This window comes from Panulirus ornatus, chromosome 35, assembly GCF_036320965.1.
Source record: "Panulirus ornatus isolate Po-2019 chromosome 35, ASM3632096v1, whole genome shotgun sequence".
Lineage (NCBI taxonomy): Eukaryota > Metazoa > Arthropoda > Malacostraca > Decapoda > Palinuridae > Panulirus > Panulirus ornatus.
In genome coordinates, this window is record NC_092258.1 from 5,642,227 (window position 1) to 5,664,025 (window position 21,799).

At 40.9% G+C, this 21,799-nt stretch overlaps 2 protein-coding genes across 2 annotated transcripts in view; one reads left to right on the forward strand and one right to left on the reverse strand.

Annotated features, from left to right (window-relative positions):
- LOC139760204 (ubiquitin carboxyl-terminal hydrolase 48-like) overlaps positions 1-753 on the reverse strand; it is a 114,238-nt gene extending 113,485 nt beyond the window's left edge. The window contains 1 exon segment of the mRNA XM_071683137.1: positions 608-753. Within this exon segment, the coding sequence (XP_071539238.1) occupies positions 608-618 (11 nt within the window). The 5' untranslated portion in view covers positions 619-753.
- Positions 754-2,429: 1,676 nt separating this feature from the next.
- Positions 2,430-18,949, forward strand: LOC139760090 (lysosomal proton-coupled steroid conjugate and bile acid symporter SLC46A3-like). The gene is made up of 10 exons (XM_071682913.1): positions 2,430-2,567; positions 10,930-11,172; positions 11,793-11,938; positions 13,045-13,201; positions 13,635-13,801; positions 15,049-15,305; positions 16,248-16,487; positions 17,099-17,182; positions 17,743-17,902; positions 18,034-18,949. Exons 2-10 carry the CDS (start codon positions 11,053-11,055, stop codon positions 18,095-18,097), a joined length of 1,395 nt encoding a protein of 464 aa, XP_071539014.1. The 5' UTR covers positions 2,430-2,567; positions 10,930-11,052; the 3' UTR covers positions 18,098-18,949.
- The last annotated feature ends 2,850 nt before the right edge of the window (positions 18,950-21,799 follow it).

The following is a 21,799-nucleotide window of genomic DNA, read 5'->3' on the forward strand; positions in this document are numbered from 1 at the left end:
GCCTAGACAAAGTGTTGGGCTAAACAGAATTGAACCAACCAATTTTACCTAATCCCCAAAGGATGACAGAGCTCCCACTGCCCTGAGACAATATACTTTAACGAAACCCAAGGATGGTGCAAGAAAAATATCAAAATCAACTTAGCACAAAAGCATTTGCCCTACTAGTGCCGAACTGTCGGCATAATAACCAGATCAGGGGTCTGAAAATACCTTGGAAATACTTGTCGAGTTTTGCCTGAGGGATCTAGCCCAACAGGACTCTAATAATCTATATGTTCATTCAATGAATCATTCTATGAGGTACTATAACCTGTGGAGCCAATTTATCAAGTGCAGTAAATGGTGAAAGCGCTCTAGGTGCAGCTCCATCTCAGAGGACGAAGTGTCCAGTCAGCATTCAACAAGTGAATGCAAAGTTTAGAGCAAGAAGTTTTATCCATGAAGGAGCTCACTCAACCACCAAATATTTACAAAATCTCCATTTAAATCCACACATGATCACTTCCTGTCTACAGTAACATCTACGGTACATACATTAGACTTCCATAACAGGACCAATCTGGCAAACTATCATCACTTGAAGGAAACACTATAACCAACATACTTTTCTTTCATTTTACTTCAGGAGGCTCAGGAACGTCTTTGAGTGTGTTTCATCTCACTGTCACAGCCAAAAAAATAATATATCAGCAAATAATTCGCTGAATGGTTAAATTTCTCAAGACCCCGCGTAAACAGAAACAAACATTGCGGAACTACATGTGGAAACCAAACATTTCTTAACCACATAGATAAAAATATTTCCATTCAGCTTTGAAGAAAAAGAAGTCTTATTATATATAGATTTTAGAAACGTTACTTTCTTTGACTCAGACTCGCAACTTCGAACCAGATATATATAATTATCCATGTATGCATAGGAATGCATTCTACGTCTCATAAAGGGGACCTTTATGTAAAGTTAGTAAACAGTATATTACTATATGGCACATAAAACATACAATCTTAAGAAAGTTCAATGAGGACCAACATCTCTCATATTTAGTAATAATCATGAAATTTAGGGCAAGAACATAATAAGCTTAGTACTTGATGAATAAAGTTATCATTCTTCATATAACACCAATGCGAATTATAGAGTGTTCAACTTGTATATTTTGAACTTAAAGATGCATACAGCTTCTTCGCAAAAAATAATCAGTAAGAAATAATTTCACCCGTTCGTGACGTAGCTCTCATTAGCCTTTTCTTTCCATTGTCAACTCTGCTCCAATTCCCAGCTTTTAAATCTGCCTTAGTCCCACCTAATTCAAGTTTGACTCATTCCTACCTTTTATTTCCCTATTTCTAGTTCTTTTCTACATTATTTTTCCATCTCTTATAACTTCAGTCCATTCCTGTTCTTGTAAATCTGTCTCGTCTGCAAATTTTGAATTTTAAATCCATAATCATTTGATCATTACTAGGCCTTTTCAATTCTTCCCCATCTCAATTACTTTAACTATACCATCCCAAAACTGGCTCTTATCTATATCTTAACTATATCCTACCTTATCTTCGCCATCCATGGCTCCATAACACTGTAAAAACCTTATCTTCACAGCTTCGTCTCCATACTTTTTCTGCCCCGTGACACAATTTCGTAAATCTTCACCATTAACAATCAAGTGGCACAATTTTGCTACATTTACACCCTGAATGTTATCATTAAGTAAAGGGAGGTGAAACATAAAGAAGTCTACATATAAGTCAGTTCCTTGAGCAGGTACTCTTGCTTGTTACAGCTCATCTGTAACCTGCCTTCTTTTATGTAACGACATAAGCCTATAGTTGACTACGAAATACAGTTTGTCTTGCAATACACTTCCCACACATTAGGAATTATGGCGATTGTGATGTCTCTCAGCGCTGAAATGGAGAGTAAATGAAGTTAGAAAAAAAGACAGGCAATGAAAATAGAGGAGTTTCTGTCACTAGATCGGGAATATTTGCCCCCACGAACATAAAAAAAAAAAAAAGTCCTCAAACGTCTTCGCTCATGTGTTTCAGAAGTCTTAGTGCGGAATTTAGCTCCACTTTCCCATTGGAATTCCAAAGCTACTCGGAAACAGTTAGGTGTCTCTGTTCTTTGCCAAGGTAACGTTGGAGTATTTCTACCCTAAAGGACTAGGGAGTCTCTGCTCTTTGCCAGCCTGCAGGGCTGTAAAACCTTATGTTGCAAAAATCAATCCTGCTATGAAAAAAATATACTAATGACAATCCTTTGAAACGTTGGATTCCGCTGTTGAGAAAGTGAGTAGCACTTCATGTCATCCCAGATAGGGTAACTAGCTTTCATATCGCGTTGAGAAGATAAGATTGTGGTTATCAGCCATCAAGCGATCTCCTGGCAAGACTGATGAATCTGGTTAGTGGAGTGATGTCAGTCGTACCAGTCATCTGCTGCAGAGTGTCGACCTTGCCTTCAGGAAGCCAGGGGTCAGTGCCAAGCCGGCGGTCCGAGGGGGAGGTGCCATCTCTGTTGGTGTGGGGACCAGCCCGGGCAGCAGTGGACACCATTTGGTGTGAGTATGGACGGGGAAAGTAATGGGGTGAGGTGACGAATCGAGAGAGAAGAACAGAGTGAAGGACAAATGGAAAGATAGCGAGGCAGTTTGGAAGGGAAAAAATGATAGGGAGAATGAAATAAAGGTACGTAGAAAATGTGAATAATAGTGCATAAGGGAAAGAATTGTAAGAAATGAAGGGAAGGAAAGTGGACGGAAAAGGCAGACAGACAGACAACAAACAGAGAGGAACTAAGAACAAAGAGATGGGTTGAGTGAGAGATGGTACGACGGAACGACCCAAGAGCACGACAGTACGACCCTTGAGCACGACGGCACGACCCTTGAACGCGACGTCTCAACCCTTGGGTATGATGGTTTTGCCTTTAAACTGACTTCTAAGGAATATGTCAATGGACGGGCCATCATACACAAGGGTCGTACCTTTGTGTTCTAGGGTCGCTCCATCGCGCTACTGCGCCGCACCCGCCGCCCAGCCCCGCCTAGAGAACGAGGAAACCAGGGTCGAAACCCATGGAGCCCCGGGCCTGTGTGGGACGAGGAAGACGTGGAACTCAGAAATATCAATAATCAAACAACAGAAAATATATAGAAAACATGAAATGAAAAATATAAAGAAATATATATTAACATTTAATAGAGATCATCTATTCAATATTTTTTTTTTTCTTTGCACACATGATCTTGTCATACGAGAAATCAAGCAGAGTTGTCTGACATGAACGATTTCGTTAACATTAGGGCAGGTTTGTGCTCTTGTTTACCGCAACACATACAACGTTAGCATTAATATTAGCGTTAACATTAATAGAACGTATCAATAAGACTCCTAAACTTTCGAAATAAAGTGAATATAAGATAATTAAGTGACGCCTTGCGACGCCACCTTAACACAGGCACCTTTCCGTTGGGGTACGTGATCTCACAAGAATAAAATTTCGGATTCTGAATTCTAACCTCACTAATGAGTAGCGATGTGTGTGTCATGTGAGCAGAGGTGACTATGATGAAAAAAGCAGCTTGAACAAAAGCCAATAAAGAAGTTAAAGAAGATTTGACTGACTGATTTTCGTATTTCCGAAAACACTCAGAAATCTTAATGGTTCAACTGTTAACGTATCTGAATTCATGCTCGTTTAGCACGCTCGAGAAACTGCGTTATCAGTCACTGGGGCTGTGTAACCTATGGCACCACGTGACATCATATATTTGTATCACGAGGCGTAAAGCTGATAAGTAGTACTGAAAGGGTACGGAGATTTTGCTCTTTATCGTAACCATTGTCCATATCAAGAAAAACTGTCGACATGCACTTGTAATTTCCCCCTCCCCCCCTACAATCAGCCGTATGTATAGAGAGATGTAATCATTGTTCATAGATATGAAGCACCCACCTACCAGCCCGCTAGTAGCGTCTGTAAGCAAGTGACGGGATTTCCTCTCTTCCCAGAACCACCGTTGCTGGCTTCGTCATCACCGTCTCTCCACGACCCCACCTCAAGTGCTTAAGTAAAATGGGTTTACTTGTCTGTTTACATACTATTGTGCTTCTGCTCGAGTGTCATAAAGGGTAAGGCACCATACTTAAGGAGCTGGGTAATAATAATGGTGTCGCCATCGTATTGAAAGTAAAAAGCAATTGTACTCGATGTGTTAAGCTATCAAAATGCGAGATCAAAAGTATTAGTAGATAACATATCGCACTCAAGGGTTGAAATATCATACTTTAAGGGTTCAAGTCCTCTCTCTCTCTCTCTCTCTCTCTCTCTCTCTCTCTCTCTCTCTCTCTCTCTCTCTCTCTCTCTCTCTCTCTCTCCGTCGTTAGTGATGATCTAGTATTCCTCCTGTTGAGAGAGGCATCTGGTATTCACTCACCATACGAGTCTGCTGCCTTCATTCAGTCATTACCATCTGCTTCTCTATAACGGCAGATTAAAGGATTAAACTATCACACTTAAGTGGTTGAGCAATCGTACTCAAAGGATTCAACAATCATACTGAAAAGAGTAAGACTGTCATGCTCGCACTATGTGCTGACAGTGTTTAGAGGACCGACCTGTTGTTGCTGGAGCTGGGGACGAGAGTTCTTGTGAGCAGGAACAAAGGCCCTCATCTGATGTCTAGCTTAGTTGACAAATTTTCATATGTCGAAGACGTAATGTGTAGCCTGTTCATAAGGATAGGGTTTCCACTGATACACTTGGGATACGTGATTCATGTGTATGACCCTGTGGCCCATACCTGACTCATGGTCTCCATACGTAGGTGCTATGAAGAGGCGTAGGGTGAGTCATGTGTGTGTGTGTGTGTGTGTGTGTGTGTGTGTGTGTGTGTTTCTTCGCTCTCATGCACATGCTACAATATTTACAAAACACAGGAAACAAGAATACACGAAAGTTTACAAGAACGACTTATGTATAGTGATGAAACAAAATAGACAAAATGACTAATTACGTATAAGATTTGCAGTGTAGATGACACTCATTCTCCAAAGTGAATAATTACCAAAATTATTCTAAGAATGTACATCACATGAGCTAGGTTTATTCCTGGTGATGAGGGAGAAAGGATACTACCAACGTATCCGGTGTGTAGTGTTGTTTCTATCCCCCCTCTCTCCTGTGTTACTTTCCAATTGTAGGAAAATAAAAAAAAAAAAAAAAAGGGGGCCAAACGGAGATATATTTTTCCCCTCCAGACTCAATTTACTGTTCCTGACGCTACCTAGCTCCCGCGAGAAATAACCAACAATCCTTAGAGAGAATAGTTTTAACGAACTTAAAGGCACAAATATATTCATGAACTATTATACCAGCACGATTGACCAGTCACGTATGTGAGAACTAAGACGAGAAACACCAGCAATATCTCGCTACCGTCATTATTAGCGGCAGGGACGGACCCGTGGTAACACTTCGTAGCCTAGTCGGGTAAATGGAGGTGATGCTGCCAATTGTTCTGGACGGGGTGTGGGAACATCAGTACTCCCAAGCTTAACTGTCTCCCCACGTAGGTTTGAAGGTAAAAGTGTCTGAATACTAACGCTCTTGCCTACGATGCAGTCTGTGCAGCTTGGGTCGTGAAGCTTACAGTGATTTTTAGTTGCTTAGTATACGATAAGGAGGGCCATATTCCTTAACCCCCACCCCAAAACAAAGGCATCTCTCTCTTTACAAACAATTTTATTGGAATGTTTTTGTATAGTTAACCTCCTATCTGAGCTGCAGCTCGTGAACGCCAGCTAACCAAATGATTGAGGCAAACGTCTCGTTATCAAATTGCAAGCAATCGTATTGATCTCTTGCTTTCTTGATCAAACTCCGGAAACGTTGACCTTCGTATATATGGTAATTCATAAACAGGATCATGATTGGTATGATGACGACAACTTTCAACATGTCTTTCCCCAGAAACACAATTTACGAGGTGCACTTTGCACACTGTACACTGATGGGTCCGTGAGGCACCGCGAGATGATGATATACTTAGGGAGTCATCTGAATGATATCTCCCGCACCGTGTAAAGAATAGGTCCTCCAAGCGAAGCAATGATGCCATAAAACGAGCACACCGAATCTTCTACTTTCATTCCTAAACTCAAACGGTTCTTTCAAGGATCAAAAACAAGTGGATATAAGCAATACTTTTAGAAAATCGAGAGAGAGAAAGAGAGAGATAGGATATTCCCGTATTCCATCAACACCAACGGGATAACTCAAACAGTTTTAATCGATGATAATTTGTTGAGGATGCCAGATCTGGCTATAGTCTTTTATTACCGGCTGCAGCCGACACCAATGAACTGTTTGCAGCCGACACCACCCGGACACGGACACGACAGCAGTTTTTTCACGGTCTAAGGTCGATAACTTCAGTCTGAGATGTGGCTCGTGTGCGCTCATTACTCAAAAGCGCCAATCTAATCAGAAGTAGTACAAGGGGTAAGAACAAATTCTTGATATCAGGTAGCGTATTTTATACCCGTTTCTCGTTTCACGTCCTATAAAGTGACGACAGGAGCGGACGAAGAATGGCCACAATGGCTCAAACCTACTTCTTAGCTATCACATAAAACACATCGAAACCAGAGTTCACCCCTATCTACAATCAAGCCCCATAGACTTTTCCGTGTCTTCGACCACTTCATATATTCTGGCTTAGATTGTGACTTATCTTTCCATACAGTTCACCCAGAACGTTTGCCACCTCACTCACCCTATCGTTCTCCTCTTTTTATGAGAGTCGCGGACAAACTACGCATCGAGGCTGGCCCTTAACTGAAGAAATTATGGCATTTAAATAGGACTCCCAGTTTCTTAAAGTATTCTTAGCTATATGTGTAACGTGAGGTTACCAAGGTATTCTCGTTGTTATAAATGTATTACAGATTTATCAAAACTGATAGAAAAGTTGTGAGGAGTTTCATATATATATATATATATATATATATATATATATATATATATATATATATATATATATATATATATATATTATCCCTGGGGATAGGGGAGAAAGAATACTTCCCACGTATTCCCTGCGTGTCGTAGAAGGCGACTAAAAGGGGAGGGAGCGGGGGGCTGGAGATCCTCCCCTCTCATTTTTTTTTTGATTTTCCAAAAGAAGGAACAGAGAACGAGGCCAGGTGAGGATATTCCCTCAGAGGCCCAGTCCTCTGTTCTTAACGCTACCTTGCTAACGCGGGAAATGGCGAATAGTATGAAAGAAAGATATATATATATATATATATATATATATATATATATATATATATATATATATATATATATATATATATATATATATATATGTGTGTGTGTGTGTGTGTGTGCAAACCGAGTTTTGGAGACACTGAACATAACCATGTTCCTTCTTAACTCACTGAGATATCCTTTCCAAGTCTGAGTTACCAGGAAAACGTGCATCTCACACTACCAGGCAGGTAGGAACTTGCTGCAGAAGGACCAAGGATGACCGCGCATGCTCATTTCAAAGCTCCAAAACTGATTTAATGGTTCCTCTTCAAGTAATACTTATAATGATAATATTATAAGTTGATATCCATTATCTATAGATAATATGAAATTTTTAATGCTGTAATATCTCGCTATATCTAACTCAAAGTGACCCTCTTTATCAACAATGAGACAATAGGAATTATCTAATACTAGTGCCTTCAGTGAACTCTCTCTCTCTCTCTCTCTCTCTCTCTCTCTCTCTCTCTCTCTCTCTCTCTCTCTCTCTCTCTCTCTCTATCTATCTATCTATCTATCTATCTGACAGCGATGTTGAGTGAATTTTGAAATCATTTCACATATGCACGTGTTCTCCCCCATTATTACATCATCGTTTAACTATGATATAAATCCAGCTGTCAGTATTTCGGCTCATAAAATCATCTTTCAGCTATGAAGAAAAATGAATCCCATTGTGAATATTTCGGGGAATAATAGCAACTAAAGTGAAGAATATTCCTCCTTTTCATGTAGTACACCTTAGCTTTAGGCTCTTCGAGAGAACCAGCTTTTGTCTGATATGACGAAAACTGAGCATTTAATTCCGGCTACAGTGAAACAGCTGTCTAAAGTATTATCTTTATTGACTGCCTTCAACTCTGTCTATGGGTATGCACAAATTCACTTGCATTTATACTTATAAGATACATTTTTGATGTCTGACTGGGAGGCTAAATGACGTATTCAGTTCGAGGCTCATGATTATGTTGTCTTTTTCCTTGCTACTCTGCATGACAGAAAAAGAAAGATTGACATATATAAACATCAAACAAAATGATAGATCAAAATTTCAAATTTCTGCGACTGGTGCATGAGGAAGCAAATCTATATTACACGCACGGTGCGCCACTGGTGGCCAGGATCTGCACTACGTCGCCAACGCCAGTATGCATGTCATGAGGTAGTGGCAAGGAGCCGAGGTAGTGCAGTCCATCCGAGACTTTGTGAGGAATTTTAGACCAGGTGGACGGACAGAAGATCGTAATGTCAGCTCGTGGTACTACAAACGTATCTTTTCGTTTACTTGTGTGTGTGGCACGTTGCTAGCAGGGCTTAAGGGAGTCACTAAATCGACTTCATCTCACTACTAAGAAAAATCTGTTTATTTTCGGAGATGAGTGACATTTGGCAAGCACTGTGGTGGTGCAACTATGCAAAAGGCATATAAGCTGGCCAAATGCTATGGTGCAATAGGCCTATATTGGCTCAGATACGATGGTGCAGTACACCAAAAGTGACCTTGCACTACGGTGCAATAGACCTAAGCTGGACTCATTACAATGCCTAAGGGGGACTAGTAGCACAGTGCAATAGGCCTAAGCTGGCTTAATAGTACGGTGAAACAGGCCTAAATTAACGCTGAGAAGTATAGGGATAAGTTTAGCACACCAAGGAACAAATTGAGAGGGGGGATGGCTGCCATAGCCCCTCCGAACCATTATAAGCAAGGACTGTACCACTATAGGATGCTGAGAATGCATTGTGTACAGTGAATAACAGGCGTTGTACGTAATGGAAGATTATACGAGACACTATTAACCACATTTAACATTAGACATCTAACAAATATAAACAAGAATTATTCGAACAGCATTGCGTATGAGGGAGTGTCGGTACTCATCGTTTCGTAACAACTTGGGAAATTCATAGTCAAAAGTTTTATTCTCGAAAGTAAAGCGGTCCCATCCATCTAAGGCCTGGACCAAGAGCCACGGTGAACGCGAGATATGTTTCCTCACACCTGTAAGCGTAGTGTCACACCCACACATTGCTTACATATATTGTATGTACAAGCTCCAGGGCAACTCACTCCGAACGGTGTTGCAACAAGGCTGGGAGGGAAGTTGACATGTTTTGTCTTCGTCTTAGAAAGTCTTTCGTTTTATTTGGGGATAATTGGAAGTTGTAGACAGGCTTACTGAGACAAATAAATACACATGTCCGTCCTGCTGCGAATATCTTGTCATTATGTAAAAAGCGGATGGAAACGATGAGGAAGTCCTGATAACCTGATAATTCTTGCAAATGTTCTGTGATAAGCAGACAGACAGTCAAACAAACTCAGCTCAAAACGTGAAGAATATACCTCTTGACCCTACTAGAACATAATTGAACCACTTGTGTACTTTAATGAGAAATTAAAGCAAGGGCCTTCAGTTGAGTTTCAGTGTGTCGTCCCGTGACAGGAACTAGGACCATTTGTACTGAACCATCGTTTTTCAAGTTTATGGAAGCAGTGTATTATTCTGATGATACTTCTTTCGGCTGGAGTGATATTAGCGGACACAATTGACGCGTTATAAACGGGAGTGATTGCCTGCCATTGCCTGCTTATGTAACAGTGATGTAACACTTAGATAATAGGTATTGTAATCACACAATGTTTGTCTGGCAACAGTTAGTTGTTGGGATGGTAAAAGAGCGTCCACCGCCAAAGTCATCCTGTCTGCCTCCCCCCCGCCGATACGTATACTCGCCTACGCGCAAACGCACGTCACACTTGACCGACACAAGCACACTGTTTCTGGAAGAAACCCAAAGGCATCGTAGACGTCAACTGTAACTACATCCAGCCAGGAGACTGACTCGGTAATAGCTGCTGATGACGGAAGTGAACTTTTTTTCAGGGGCGTTGTGGCACTGCTCTTGGGAACTGATATGTCTCTCTCATATTTGATAACGTTCTCCTGATTATTGCTGGCGGTAACATCATTTTATTTTTTGTCTCCTTGTAATGTTTCTGGACTAGATACCTGATATCTTGACAGCCTTATTTCAAACGTTCATTTATTGTCTTATTTTCGTCATCCGATGATGATACTGACCGAAGTCTGTAAACATCATCTCTTGATAGTTTTACTTTTGATGTAGAAACCCTATTATGGTGGCATGAATGTAGAACTGTTGACTCACTCGTTTGTCCAGGCGGTATTTATGGTTACTTCAGGTCTTCTCTTGAAAATGCATACCGTGGCGTTTGAGATGCTGGGTCAAAGTGGAAGGTGCTTCGGCCACACCTCCGTCAGTAACGGAGTATAAAGTAGCGTAGTGTCAAGACATTCTCGTCCTCCGTGAAGCAACGATATGCTATTTGAAGGTTCATTTCATGACCTACAGTTTATTCACACACGTCGCCGTAAAAGTGGAGCTAATTGATTTGTTTGTCCCACAATTACCGGCGGGTTAGGACAGCTCGTAAGAATGAGGATTCTTTATGTGGTAACCAGTATTCTTCTTGGAACTGATAAATGCTTTGATTGATGGAGATAACGTACGAAGAGTAGTTTTAAATGATTTTTTTTTAGCTGTGTTCACTGCCTTATTATAATCTGATTACGTTCTAGGGTGTCTAGGTCCACCAACATTCATTTCCACACCGTGGAAAACTTCATCTGTTATGGATGGTAACAGGAGCTTGAGGCAGTAAATCTCACCTGTACCGAATTGTGAGAAGACACAGGAGCAACATGTTCAAGCTGACCGTGGAACCGGCGGTGTTTCTGTACAGTTTCGGATACACCGTACAACTAAGTGTACAGCAGGACTTCATCTTCTCAAGGCTGTGTCGGGACAACTACTCAGAATCAGTGAGTCAAACCAGTGTATTTGTTTTCCAGGAAGCAGTGAGAGAGGAAAAGGGGTACTTGCTTACGGCATGAGTGAGGTTATGAAGGGTGAAGATGAGCGAAAGCTGATGCAAGGCTTGATGAAGAATCTATTTTAAGTTGATGGATGGGAGAGAAGTCGGTATGCAGTAACAACTGACAAGGACTATCTTAGATGTGGAGCTTCCGTACCTATAGTCGGGAGTTGAGAATTGTTATAAGGAGTCGAAACCCGATTCAGCCCTCCCCAAGAGCTGGAAGTTCTTCGTTAGTGAAACAGATGATTTCAATACTGAATTCTGCATACACTGTGGTATAAGTAGGTCACAGTACACTTGGGTGAGTGTATTTTGACTAGAAGATAATGATGGAGTCTGATGATCTCTACAGTACATGTGGACAATGCTATTGGCCAGTTACTGATCACTTGGTAAAATGGCATTAACTTGTGAAATTTAGGGATCTAGATCAAGTAACCAGCAACTATTTTCTTATTTTCAGAGGTTACAGTACTAGGAACCAGCAATTATCTTTTCAATTTTAGACGAAAAACAGACTCGGTAACCAGCGAACGGTAACTGACTTCCATTACCCGTCTGCAGGTATGTGAGAAGAGCTGGGAGCCGGAAGTAGCCAAGGAGGTATGGCGTGTGCAAGTAGCGGCGGTGCGACGCGTCATGTGGATGAGCGTCATGACCGGCTTGATCGCTGTGGTGACCTCACAGCTGCTGGGCGCCGCCCTAGACAGGTGTTGCTTCCGTTTTGCTAGTCTCATAGTTAGACGCTCAAGTTCCTTGGGGTTTACGTTTTATTTTACGGATGCAGCGGCCTGAACTTTTTTACGAATATCGTGAAAATCATGTTTTTTTTTTTTTTCTACAGTCAGTAGAACGCTATCATACTTGAGGAATTGATTTCAAAGTAAGCAAAATATACATTTCGCCAATAGATATCTCGACAGCAGGGATGATACTGAAGAAAAAGGGGTACGTAGGTTTGAATATATGTTTAGAGATCAACAAAGCCTCGGAAAACCTCACCTGACTTCTCTTAGATGCCAAAATGTACTTTACTTGCAACTTTATTCACAAAACATGACAGTGACGGTCTGTTACCGTTCGCTTTTTGTGAAGTGTAGTAGGACAGCTGACTGTCCTCGTTTCAAAGTTCAGCACAATATTCTTTTAAATAACGTCTCAGCAAAACAAGAAATGACACGATGGATTAATATGACTATTTTAGGAGCTTCCAGATGTGGATAATGCTAGGATAGGAAGTTCTTTTAAACGCGAGCTTGTTTACATAGGCCACCGTGTGGAGGACGAAAACAACGCTGGTATATCTCGAGCACTACACCAAACTATGAATAATTCTCGGCGCAGGAGAAGGTTATGGTAGGTTTTTGGAGTTACTATTCATATTATGGATTTTCGATGTTCTTATTTACTCAAGTCCTCATGTTCTCCCTTCTACAGTTAATCTAGAATTGTCTAGCATGTTTTAGGTTAACTTCGGAGGTAATTACCTTTCTAGTCATAATTTTTCATATATTCGACGTAATATCAATATTATTTTTTTTTTGTCTTAAATCAAGGGTGTTCAAATTTTTATAAAGGTGCCAACAATTACCTGCAAACAATACCATTCCAAATTTGCATCCCTTTGTTTCAAGACCTGTATTACCTAGAAGAGCTTTACTTTCGATTTAAAAATTTGTATTTAGACCCTATGCTTTGTCTCATTGCAAAGTATGTTGATTAGGAGTTTCACTTTGACCTAAAAATGGCCATCATGAGTTTGGCCAACTAGCACCACGACGCGGGTGAGTGAGAGGAGCGTATATCGATGTTACAGATACTCGCGCAAGGTGGTGATGCTGGCGCCGTTTTTGGGGTCACTGGCGCTGCACTTGGTATGCTTGGTGGTCGCCGCCGTGCCCTCACTCACCCTTGATCTGCTCTACCTTGGCGCCGCTCTCAATGGGGCTACTGGAGGTTTCGTTGTCTTTAAGGTTAGTCCACTGCCTTTGGTTAGGTTATTCGCATTTGGTGATTTTTTTAACCATAAAACCGCAAAAAGAAGAAAGATTTTCTTTTTATATTAATGTTAGCTTTTGTACGACTTCAGACTACCTAAGAGTCAGAGCTGTTTTGACACAACCTGGCAGAGTGAGAGTCGCCAATTGTTTCGTGGGTTGGAGGAAATTTACTGTATGGCAGGCGCTTAATTTTACGAACTATATGATACTAAAGCTCTTATGACGGACAGACGGGACCAGCATATACCTCCTTCTGACTGATATACAGAAAAACAATGAGTCATGATTTATCATTACTGTAGTTGGACTCATCCATCATACATAATCTATAACACGAGTATGTAATTCATAATATAATTATACGATGATTTGATGAGATGTTGGTGTCAACTGTGTTCGTAATGAGTCCTCAGTATCGAGCTACGTGGTGAGCCTCGCTCGGTCAGATGAACGTACGGCTAAGCTGGCCCTGGTGGAGGGTATGCTCTTCCTTGGCAACGCCGCGGGACCCTTCGCCCTGCAGCTCGTCAGCGCGTACCTCATACGCCGTCACTCCTACCTCTTCCTAGGCAAGTGTCTATTACACTACTGTATTATTGTTATAGAAATCCTTCTCCTATCACCATAAAACATGACTACAATGAATGGACTCATTCTACTGGATAGTGATTATGCAGAAAGAGCCGTCGCTTTTAATGTAAGAGATATTAACTAAGATCTACTATTCAGTTATCAACAGAACAACGTAATATTCTTTTCAGTTTTCAAAAACTGCGCAGCATATTTGGATTCAGTTCAAGGGAGACAGCTATGAAATTGAAATATCCAGTTCAACATTTGTGCAAGGAATAGTTACAAACATTATTCATATAACTAATTTGCGCAAAAATCTGTTTTATGATAATGTTTCTCACAATGGCATTCAGTGCTACGAATTTCCGAACGACATTGGATAAATTATTAGACGAAGAAATCTTATTGTGATATTATGTAGAAGTGAGGATATATCTAGAATTAAATCAACATCGTAATTTACTTCAAACGTTATCAAAGAATAAACATTGAGTATAGTTACAGAAGAACGTCGAATCCATCAACGATTATATTTCTATATTTTCGATACCTATTTCAGTGAACATGATAGGCTACGGCTGCTTTTACTTTTAGGTACCCTCATTGTGGTACTTCCTGAATGTATGGCTTTTTGTGTCGCCTGCATAAGCAGCGACCAGATGTGTGCATGTGATTCATATACCCTAACTTAAGCAAGCGGTAGCGCCCTGAGTATGCTTGCAGCTGGTCGACCCCATCCCAGATATCCGGCCGAGCCTACATGACAGACACTTTGAGATCGCTTCGTCCGTTTCGTCGTAGTCGGAAATCACACTTTAACCTTTGAATAAACTTAAGTCACCACTTGAAAACCATGAATCAGATACGCAGTAAACCTAATACAGTTGTTTCCCGGCATCTAAAGAATTAAATGGCACAAGAACCGATAGCTCATTTCTCGATTTTGTCTGAGATATTACGATGCTAGAAAGGTCTAACGTCAAACATTTCACTCCTAAATCATGCTACACTATAGGCGACATGAGTTCCACAGAACTTTTTTCATTTTTATAAGGATACGTCATCATGTTCTGCTGCTCCTATACTATACATATAAATAACGATAGTAGTTTTAGTTAAAATTGTAAATATGCAATGATATTCACTCATATCAGGTAATGTAACAGTGTACCGTATGATAGTGAGGAATATGAATTATGATGACGTTAGCAGGAATTCACGTTCGTCTTATCCAAACATCTAGCTAGCGAGGGCGTGATTGTCGCAGCGACGCTGTACATCATCTTCTTCTTGCCCGACTACTCCGTGGTTCGCGACAGGACGACTAGGCCGGCGACAGGCGGTGCTGGGCTGGACAACGCTCGACGGTGTACCTCGATTATGTCTCTCTTAGGCGAATTCAGCAACGCGGTCGCCATAACTTTCCGCAAGCGAGCCGCGGGTGTGCGTGTGATGGTCGTCCTGCTCTTGTTCTCCGACTTCTTCATCGCTATCGTCTACTCCGGTAGGTGCACTCAAGGAGAAATACTAACATGTAATGGTTGTGAGGATTCCCAAAACACTACTGTGATGTGAATGAAAGGGGTTTGTAAAATGACCAAAAAACTTTCCGGTTCGCTTTACGGATTCATTTTATCAAATGTATCACATGATTCTTTTGGCAAAAGATCTTTACGCTGATTATTGAGAGTGCATATAAAGAATGCTTCCATTTTTGTAACAATGTAAATTGTCATAAACACACTTCAAATAGTTTATTCAGAAGGTAAGATATGAACTCATAGAGGGATAATACTTTAACAAAAAAGGAAGAATAAAATATGAACTTATCACATAGCGGGATAATACTTTATGTCCATATTTATGAACCATTGTATTTGGTTGCTAGGTACTTTGAGTGGTAAATTTAGATAACATAGTACAGGTATCTGAGTTTCCATAGTGTTGTAGTTTGCATTGATAACTTTGAATGAGATTTGTATCACGGGGTCATGATAACCCCGGGACCTAATCATTATCACATATTAGTTTATCTGAAGTGTAATAAGCTATGAGTTTGTTTTTTTCTTATTATCAATATTGCTTGGAGAAACTTTTTGTATGTCGATAGGCTTGAAAAACAAATAAGCAACTATGTAACCACTGTACTACACAAGTACCATACACGCTGTGGAAGCATCGTCTTTAAAAATCCTTTGAAAAAGTTATCCAAGATATTTCTATTTTAGGGTTTTAACTTGATACTGACGGCTTTGATAAGCTTTCTCAATTTTTACATGTTTCATTATCATCCAAATAGTTTATACGATGATTTTTATGAATGTAGAAGTTTAAGATAAAAATTTCTTTGCTTGTATGAGTGTTGAATAGTATTACGTAGACGTATTACAGAAAACGGACACACACTACTCTCATTCTTTATTCTTTTCACGGCACAAAACCACAGCTGAATTCGATTTGTTGTACCTGTATATGCAAGACAAGCTAGGCTTCACCCTCACTCAGTACTCGCAGTATTTGGCCTTCAAGAACCTGGTCAATGGCATGTCGCTGCTGATGGTGCTGCCAGGACTAGTGTGGCTCTTTGGGATGAGTGATGGCGCTTTGGGTCTGCTGGGTGGAATCTCAAGGGTGGTCGCGTTCACCTTTCTCGCCCTCACTACCTCCCACAAACTAGTCTTCCTCGGTTAGTGCTAATTCTCCAACAGGTGAAATGTATACACAGGTCAGAAATTCATTCAAATTATCCAAGTTTTCAGCTTGCACTTAATGAAAACCTTTGCCTAATGATAATCTGATGATGGTCCGTCAAGACTTCCTTACAGATTTGGTTTTATGATTTCAAACGTATGGATCAAATGATACCAGTTTCTCTAGACTGGAATATGGTAGAATGTTATGGATTTGAAGCTAATAACGCCAGAGCTGGATGATTGGATTCAAGTAGTAGTTTATCTACCTGCTGGGTAAACTGATTATACTTTGTTTTTTTGTCAACGATTGGTCAAATCCTTATAGTCCTCTGAAGAACACTGTGCTTCGGATTGGGCATCTGGATCAGGTTTATATTTTGAAAGTCTGCCATTTCAAGGCAGTCAGGAAAATAGTTTTATGGTATGTTCCTCATACGGCCTTATTGAAATCTAAATAACCAACCAAACATCCAAGCGTCCTGCGCGTTCCCCAGTGCCTTATAAACTTACTTGCGAATATGACTAGCTTATAGTCATAACCTCTTTGCTTTCTAGCGATGCTTAAAGCCCATGGAACTGATCCATACTCCTTCGTCTCCAACAGTTCCCTTCTTGGACGTGTTTGGGCAGTACCTCTTCGTTGTTCTGAGGTCCATCATCACGAGCCTAGTAGCCAAGGACGAACAAGGTAAGGTATAACGGTGGTAAGGTAAGGTATATATGTATATTCTGATACAGGATGGAAGTGAATACTGCGGCTAGGCATCTTTGTACATTCTACCGGATAAAAACAATGGCATCCTTAAATGCTGGGTAGGCAAACACGGATGCTGTGGTATCAATGTACAATTTTGCAGGATCTCCTTTGAATCCTTAAATGCTGGGTAGGCAAACACCGATACTGTGGTATCAATGTACAATTTTGCAGGATCTCCTTTGATTACGTAAGCGGAAATAAACTTTCGTAGCTCGCTGCAATGGTTGATGTGTATCGATGGCACCCATGAAATTCGACAGGGCGGTTACAAGTGATGGCTAAGAGGCGAGATGTGGGCCGTAGCGAGTTACTGTACGAGGTATTAACAAGGGATTTTACGATGAACCATCTGCAACGCCTATTTACCATATTATTAGTAGTCGTAGGATTCACCTTTGGGATCTTTAAGTAAAGATACAGGGTGTTATATAAGGAATACAGATATCGCATGCTGAGAAAAATTGCATTACGTTTGTTTTTGTGCTTGGCAGGTCGTGTGTTGACGGTGATGTCAGCCATGGCGCAAGTGTCGCTGCTGGCGGGGTCGGTGATTTTTGACTGCACGTACCCGGTCTTCCTCGCCGCCAACCACCCTGGTCACACCTTCCTCATGGCTGCCGCCTTCATGGCCGCTGCAACCATCATCCTTGGGTAAAACAAGAATCATAGTCCTGTAATTTGACCCGTGAATGAGACGAAAGAGTCTTCATACTCTCTGCATCATTCCTGTACCATCAGTACTGGTTTTCTATACATAAATTTTTTCTTTTTTATCATTTCAGTTACATCCAGTGGTGGTTGAAAGCAGTGAACAGAAGGGAGGAGCTACAGCCACTGCTACAGTGATTGTTCGCCTCTCTGTATCCAGGGATAACCACATGACGTTCGCTGTTCAAGCCATAACTCCTGTAATGTCTTGGCATCCGACGAAAAGCAGCGTCACAGAGGGAGGAGAACTGCTGAGAGACTTCTAGACGCACAGGGTGTACGGGTTGACACATGAAGATGCTATTAAATGGATCCGGAAAGAGGCATGTATTATCATCATCATATAACCCGAGAATCTCTTTTATGGGGCTAGCGGTACATGGAGGCTGCATACGCTCAGGCAGGAGCCAGGGAAATGATGGAAGCTTATTGAACAAGAAGTACCTTGACAAAACGGTATTCCCGACTGTCCATTAATGGTGATACAGTCTTGACGAAGGCGACTTCTTGTCCACGGTGGAACTGCTAGCAGGCGGAGTCAGTTCCGCTTAAGAGAACTACATCTGCAGTGATGTGCGAAAGTCACTTGCTTCAGCAGTGGAAGCAGAGAGCATTCTTCTATTTGTAGAGTTATTACAGTTCGTGAGTTGATGAGAGGTATTCAAAATACCTTATTCTTTTTTTTTATGTATTGTGCTCAAATGTCAAAGTTGAATCTCTGATTTTCATGCTAATTTGATCTCTGAACTGGTATGTAAATTCCAGTGATATGACGGGTCACTGTGGTGAAGGCACTTAGTTGGCTTGTAAGGAGCTGCAGAAATTAGGATTATTTTTTTTTTTTTTTCGACAATTGCTGATAATTATATTAACTGGAAAGATGATACCTCAATGGCTGGTGTGAGCTGACAATTCTATAGCTTTCTTTTATGTAATAAATGAATTCGGAGTCAAATGATTCTAATAAAAAATTATGTATACTTTTCAAAATGTGTTTAGTTTTGGGCCATCTTGCGCGCACACACACGCATAACAATAAAAATCGAAGTAGATTTTTTTTATCGCTGTTGGATGATCACTCAGTGGAAACTAAGAGTGAAAAGTGGAATAGTAGTTGGTTGTGGGCCCGGAGCTGTGTGAGCTAGGCGTTACACTTTAAACGCTCTCCTCCTCCGACCCTTCACTGGGTAACTGATCTACGGGCATCAGATTGCCCTGTGGAGAGAGAGAATGCCCTCCTGCAGTTTGATGCGTGTTCTTGAATTCAATGCTTATCATCATCTAATGATCAATACGCCAGAAAATATAGAAAAATGATGTCCGTTGTTTAAGACCACATAAGCGTGAGGTCAGAGTTCAGCTCAAATAAAGAAGTATGATTATCAGCAAAACCGTCCCCCTGGTCACAAGGAAGAAGAAAAACAGAACAAAACTACATTTAAAGCAATTGACTTTACCAGTAACATAACTACAGTTACATGTACGAGGCAGTACTTTGGTAATAATCGAAATAATTTTAACTAAATGATGATGGATGGCTAAAATCAAACGTCATTAACATCGTGAAGTACTATGTACAAGCGAATTAATTCCATTTCATAGTTATGTAGTGGTTTGTATGTTGATGCATTTGATGGCTGTAGACTACTACTTGGTTATCAACCCAGAATTCACAATACATACGATTAGACTACATACTGTAATTGCAAAATTTGATAGTTTAGGTACATCGTAGTTGTTATGCACGATAAAGAGCAAGTCTGGTGAGCAGCGACTATAGTCAATAGGTGAACGGGGAGGTCGAGAGCCAGCACAAGGGACACTGGACCAGACTCCAGTGGCGTGACGGTTAGCGTTCCCGATCTTGACGCTTTCACGGGCCACTCAGGGTCGAGCGCATAGGTTCGAATCCTGGTTATGACAGTCGGTCCACAATCAACCCAGCTGTTCATCCACTTTCGAGGTTGGTCGATAAAGTGGGTACCTGACTAAGGCTATTATATATATATATATATATATATATATATATATATATATATATATATATATATAGGGCCTCATGCCGTCTCAGCTAACATAAGAAAAAACTTTTTACCTTTTTTTTGTTTACCAAAAAGAAAAACCACCCACTCAGTGATTGATTATTGGACACCTGCTAATGACAGAGACTGACCTTGAAGTGGCTGGTGTCATGCATGAGAGTGGGACATCTTAATTGGAATGTAAAGGTCATTGAGAAGGGAGGAACGCATTCTGTTAAGACTGAAGTTGGCATTGCATGGCTTTCTGGGGGTGACTAGCATCGGCTGTCGGCTGGGAGAGGACTGTAAGGAGAAAGAGTGATTCACTGGTTCGCATTCTGTAGTTAAGATGTTACTACGGTTGCGCACGGATTACTTACTCGTTCCTGGGGCTGTGGGAGCCGCGTTAGCTGGGTCAGCTGAATTCTACCAATTCCAAACGCAGAGACTGAATAGCGAGATTGATCACAGTTAAGCAAATAGCGGTATTTTTTCTTTCTTTTCTTTTTTTTTTTTTTTTTTTTAGGACAGCCACCAATGGCCTTCATAACCAAGAAGTTCAGATATTTGGCCGATTGAAAATCATAATAGCGTTCATTTCCAGGACTTTTTAGTTATACTGATGCAGCTTATGGAGTAACGTATAGTGTTACCTGTATGCTTTCGTTAAGTCAATTTCTCTCACTCTTTCTGCCTTCATTTAAGAATGTCTTTCACAGATCAAACAGCACTTCTCTTTATATCTTGCAATGCGACTTACGCCTCAGCCGTAACATACAATTCCATTCACTGTGGACTAGAATATTGTACACATCTCTTGACAACCTGGCGTTTATTTTGAAATACGAAAATTCATATGATTCTTAGAATGTTTAACTTAGCAAGACTAGATTTCATAAGGTACGTGAATTTGTCTCGGATAATTCTTACGAAATGTGTATGCCTTGTTTACAACGCCTACCTCACCACTGACTGTGTTTCAGGATCTAATTATTTTTTTTCTGTAACATTCCACCCATAGCTTTGTTACCTCAGCAATGATATATATATTTACTCGGTGGGGATTCACAGCGGCGCCCTGTTACGGTGAGAGCGTTCTGTTGAGGAAGGGTTGGTCAGCCAGTTCCACTCCTTCGGCGAGTCAGCCGACATGTCATCAACGCACTACCAGGTCATCAACGCATTAATATTTCATCATCCCCGTAACCCAAGGGATTTTAACCAAGCTCGGACAACGCTTCCTCCTCGCCAGTGACGAGTTGAACCAGGCCAATATCACCGTCCCACACCCCCACTGTCACATCTCTTCCTGTAGCTTTTGTTGTATAGACAGTCATCCAGATTTATCTAATCACTCAATCATTTACGCATCCTAGGGTCTAGTGGTATACTTCATATTGCTACTTCATGTTTGATGAAATCTAGGTCTTGCTAATTATCACTTTCAGAGTAGAACATCGAGTGCTTGTGGTCGGCTCCTGTCTTTGGCGACGTGTTTAAGTGTGCGAGAGAAAAGGAAGCCTTTTGTCTTTCTATGAAAATGATGGAAATCCACAATAAAAGCAGTGATTACAGAGTGGTACATTTAGGAGACTGGCTGAATGGTGGCTATCGACGCTGTACTGAAGGTAATTGGAACAACAGAGACTTGGAAGAGTGAAAGATGGCTTTAGTGACGCGGACCGTCGTTTGAAAAGTCTAATTCTACTTCATGGCTAAATCTTATCGTAATCATTAGGTGGGGGGTGTCTCTCTCTCTCTCTCTCCCTCCCTGCACAACGAAGTCATATATTTATACCTCAGGTCAATACACAAAATC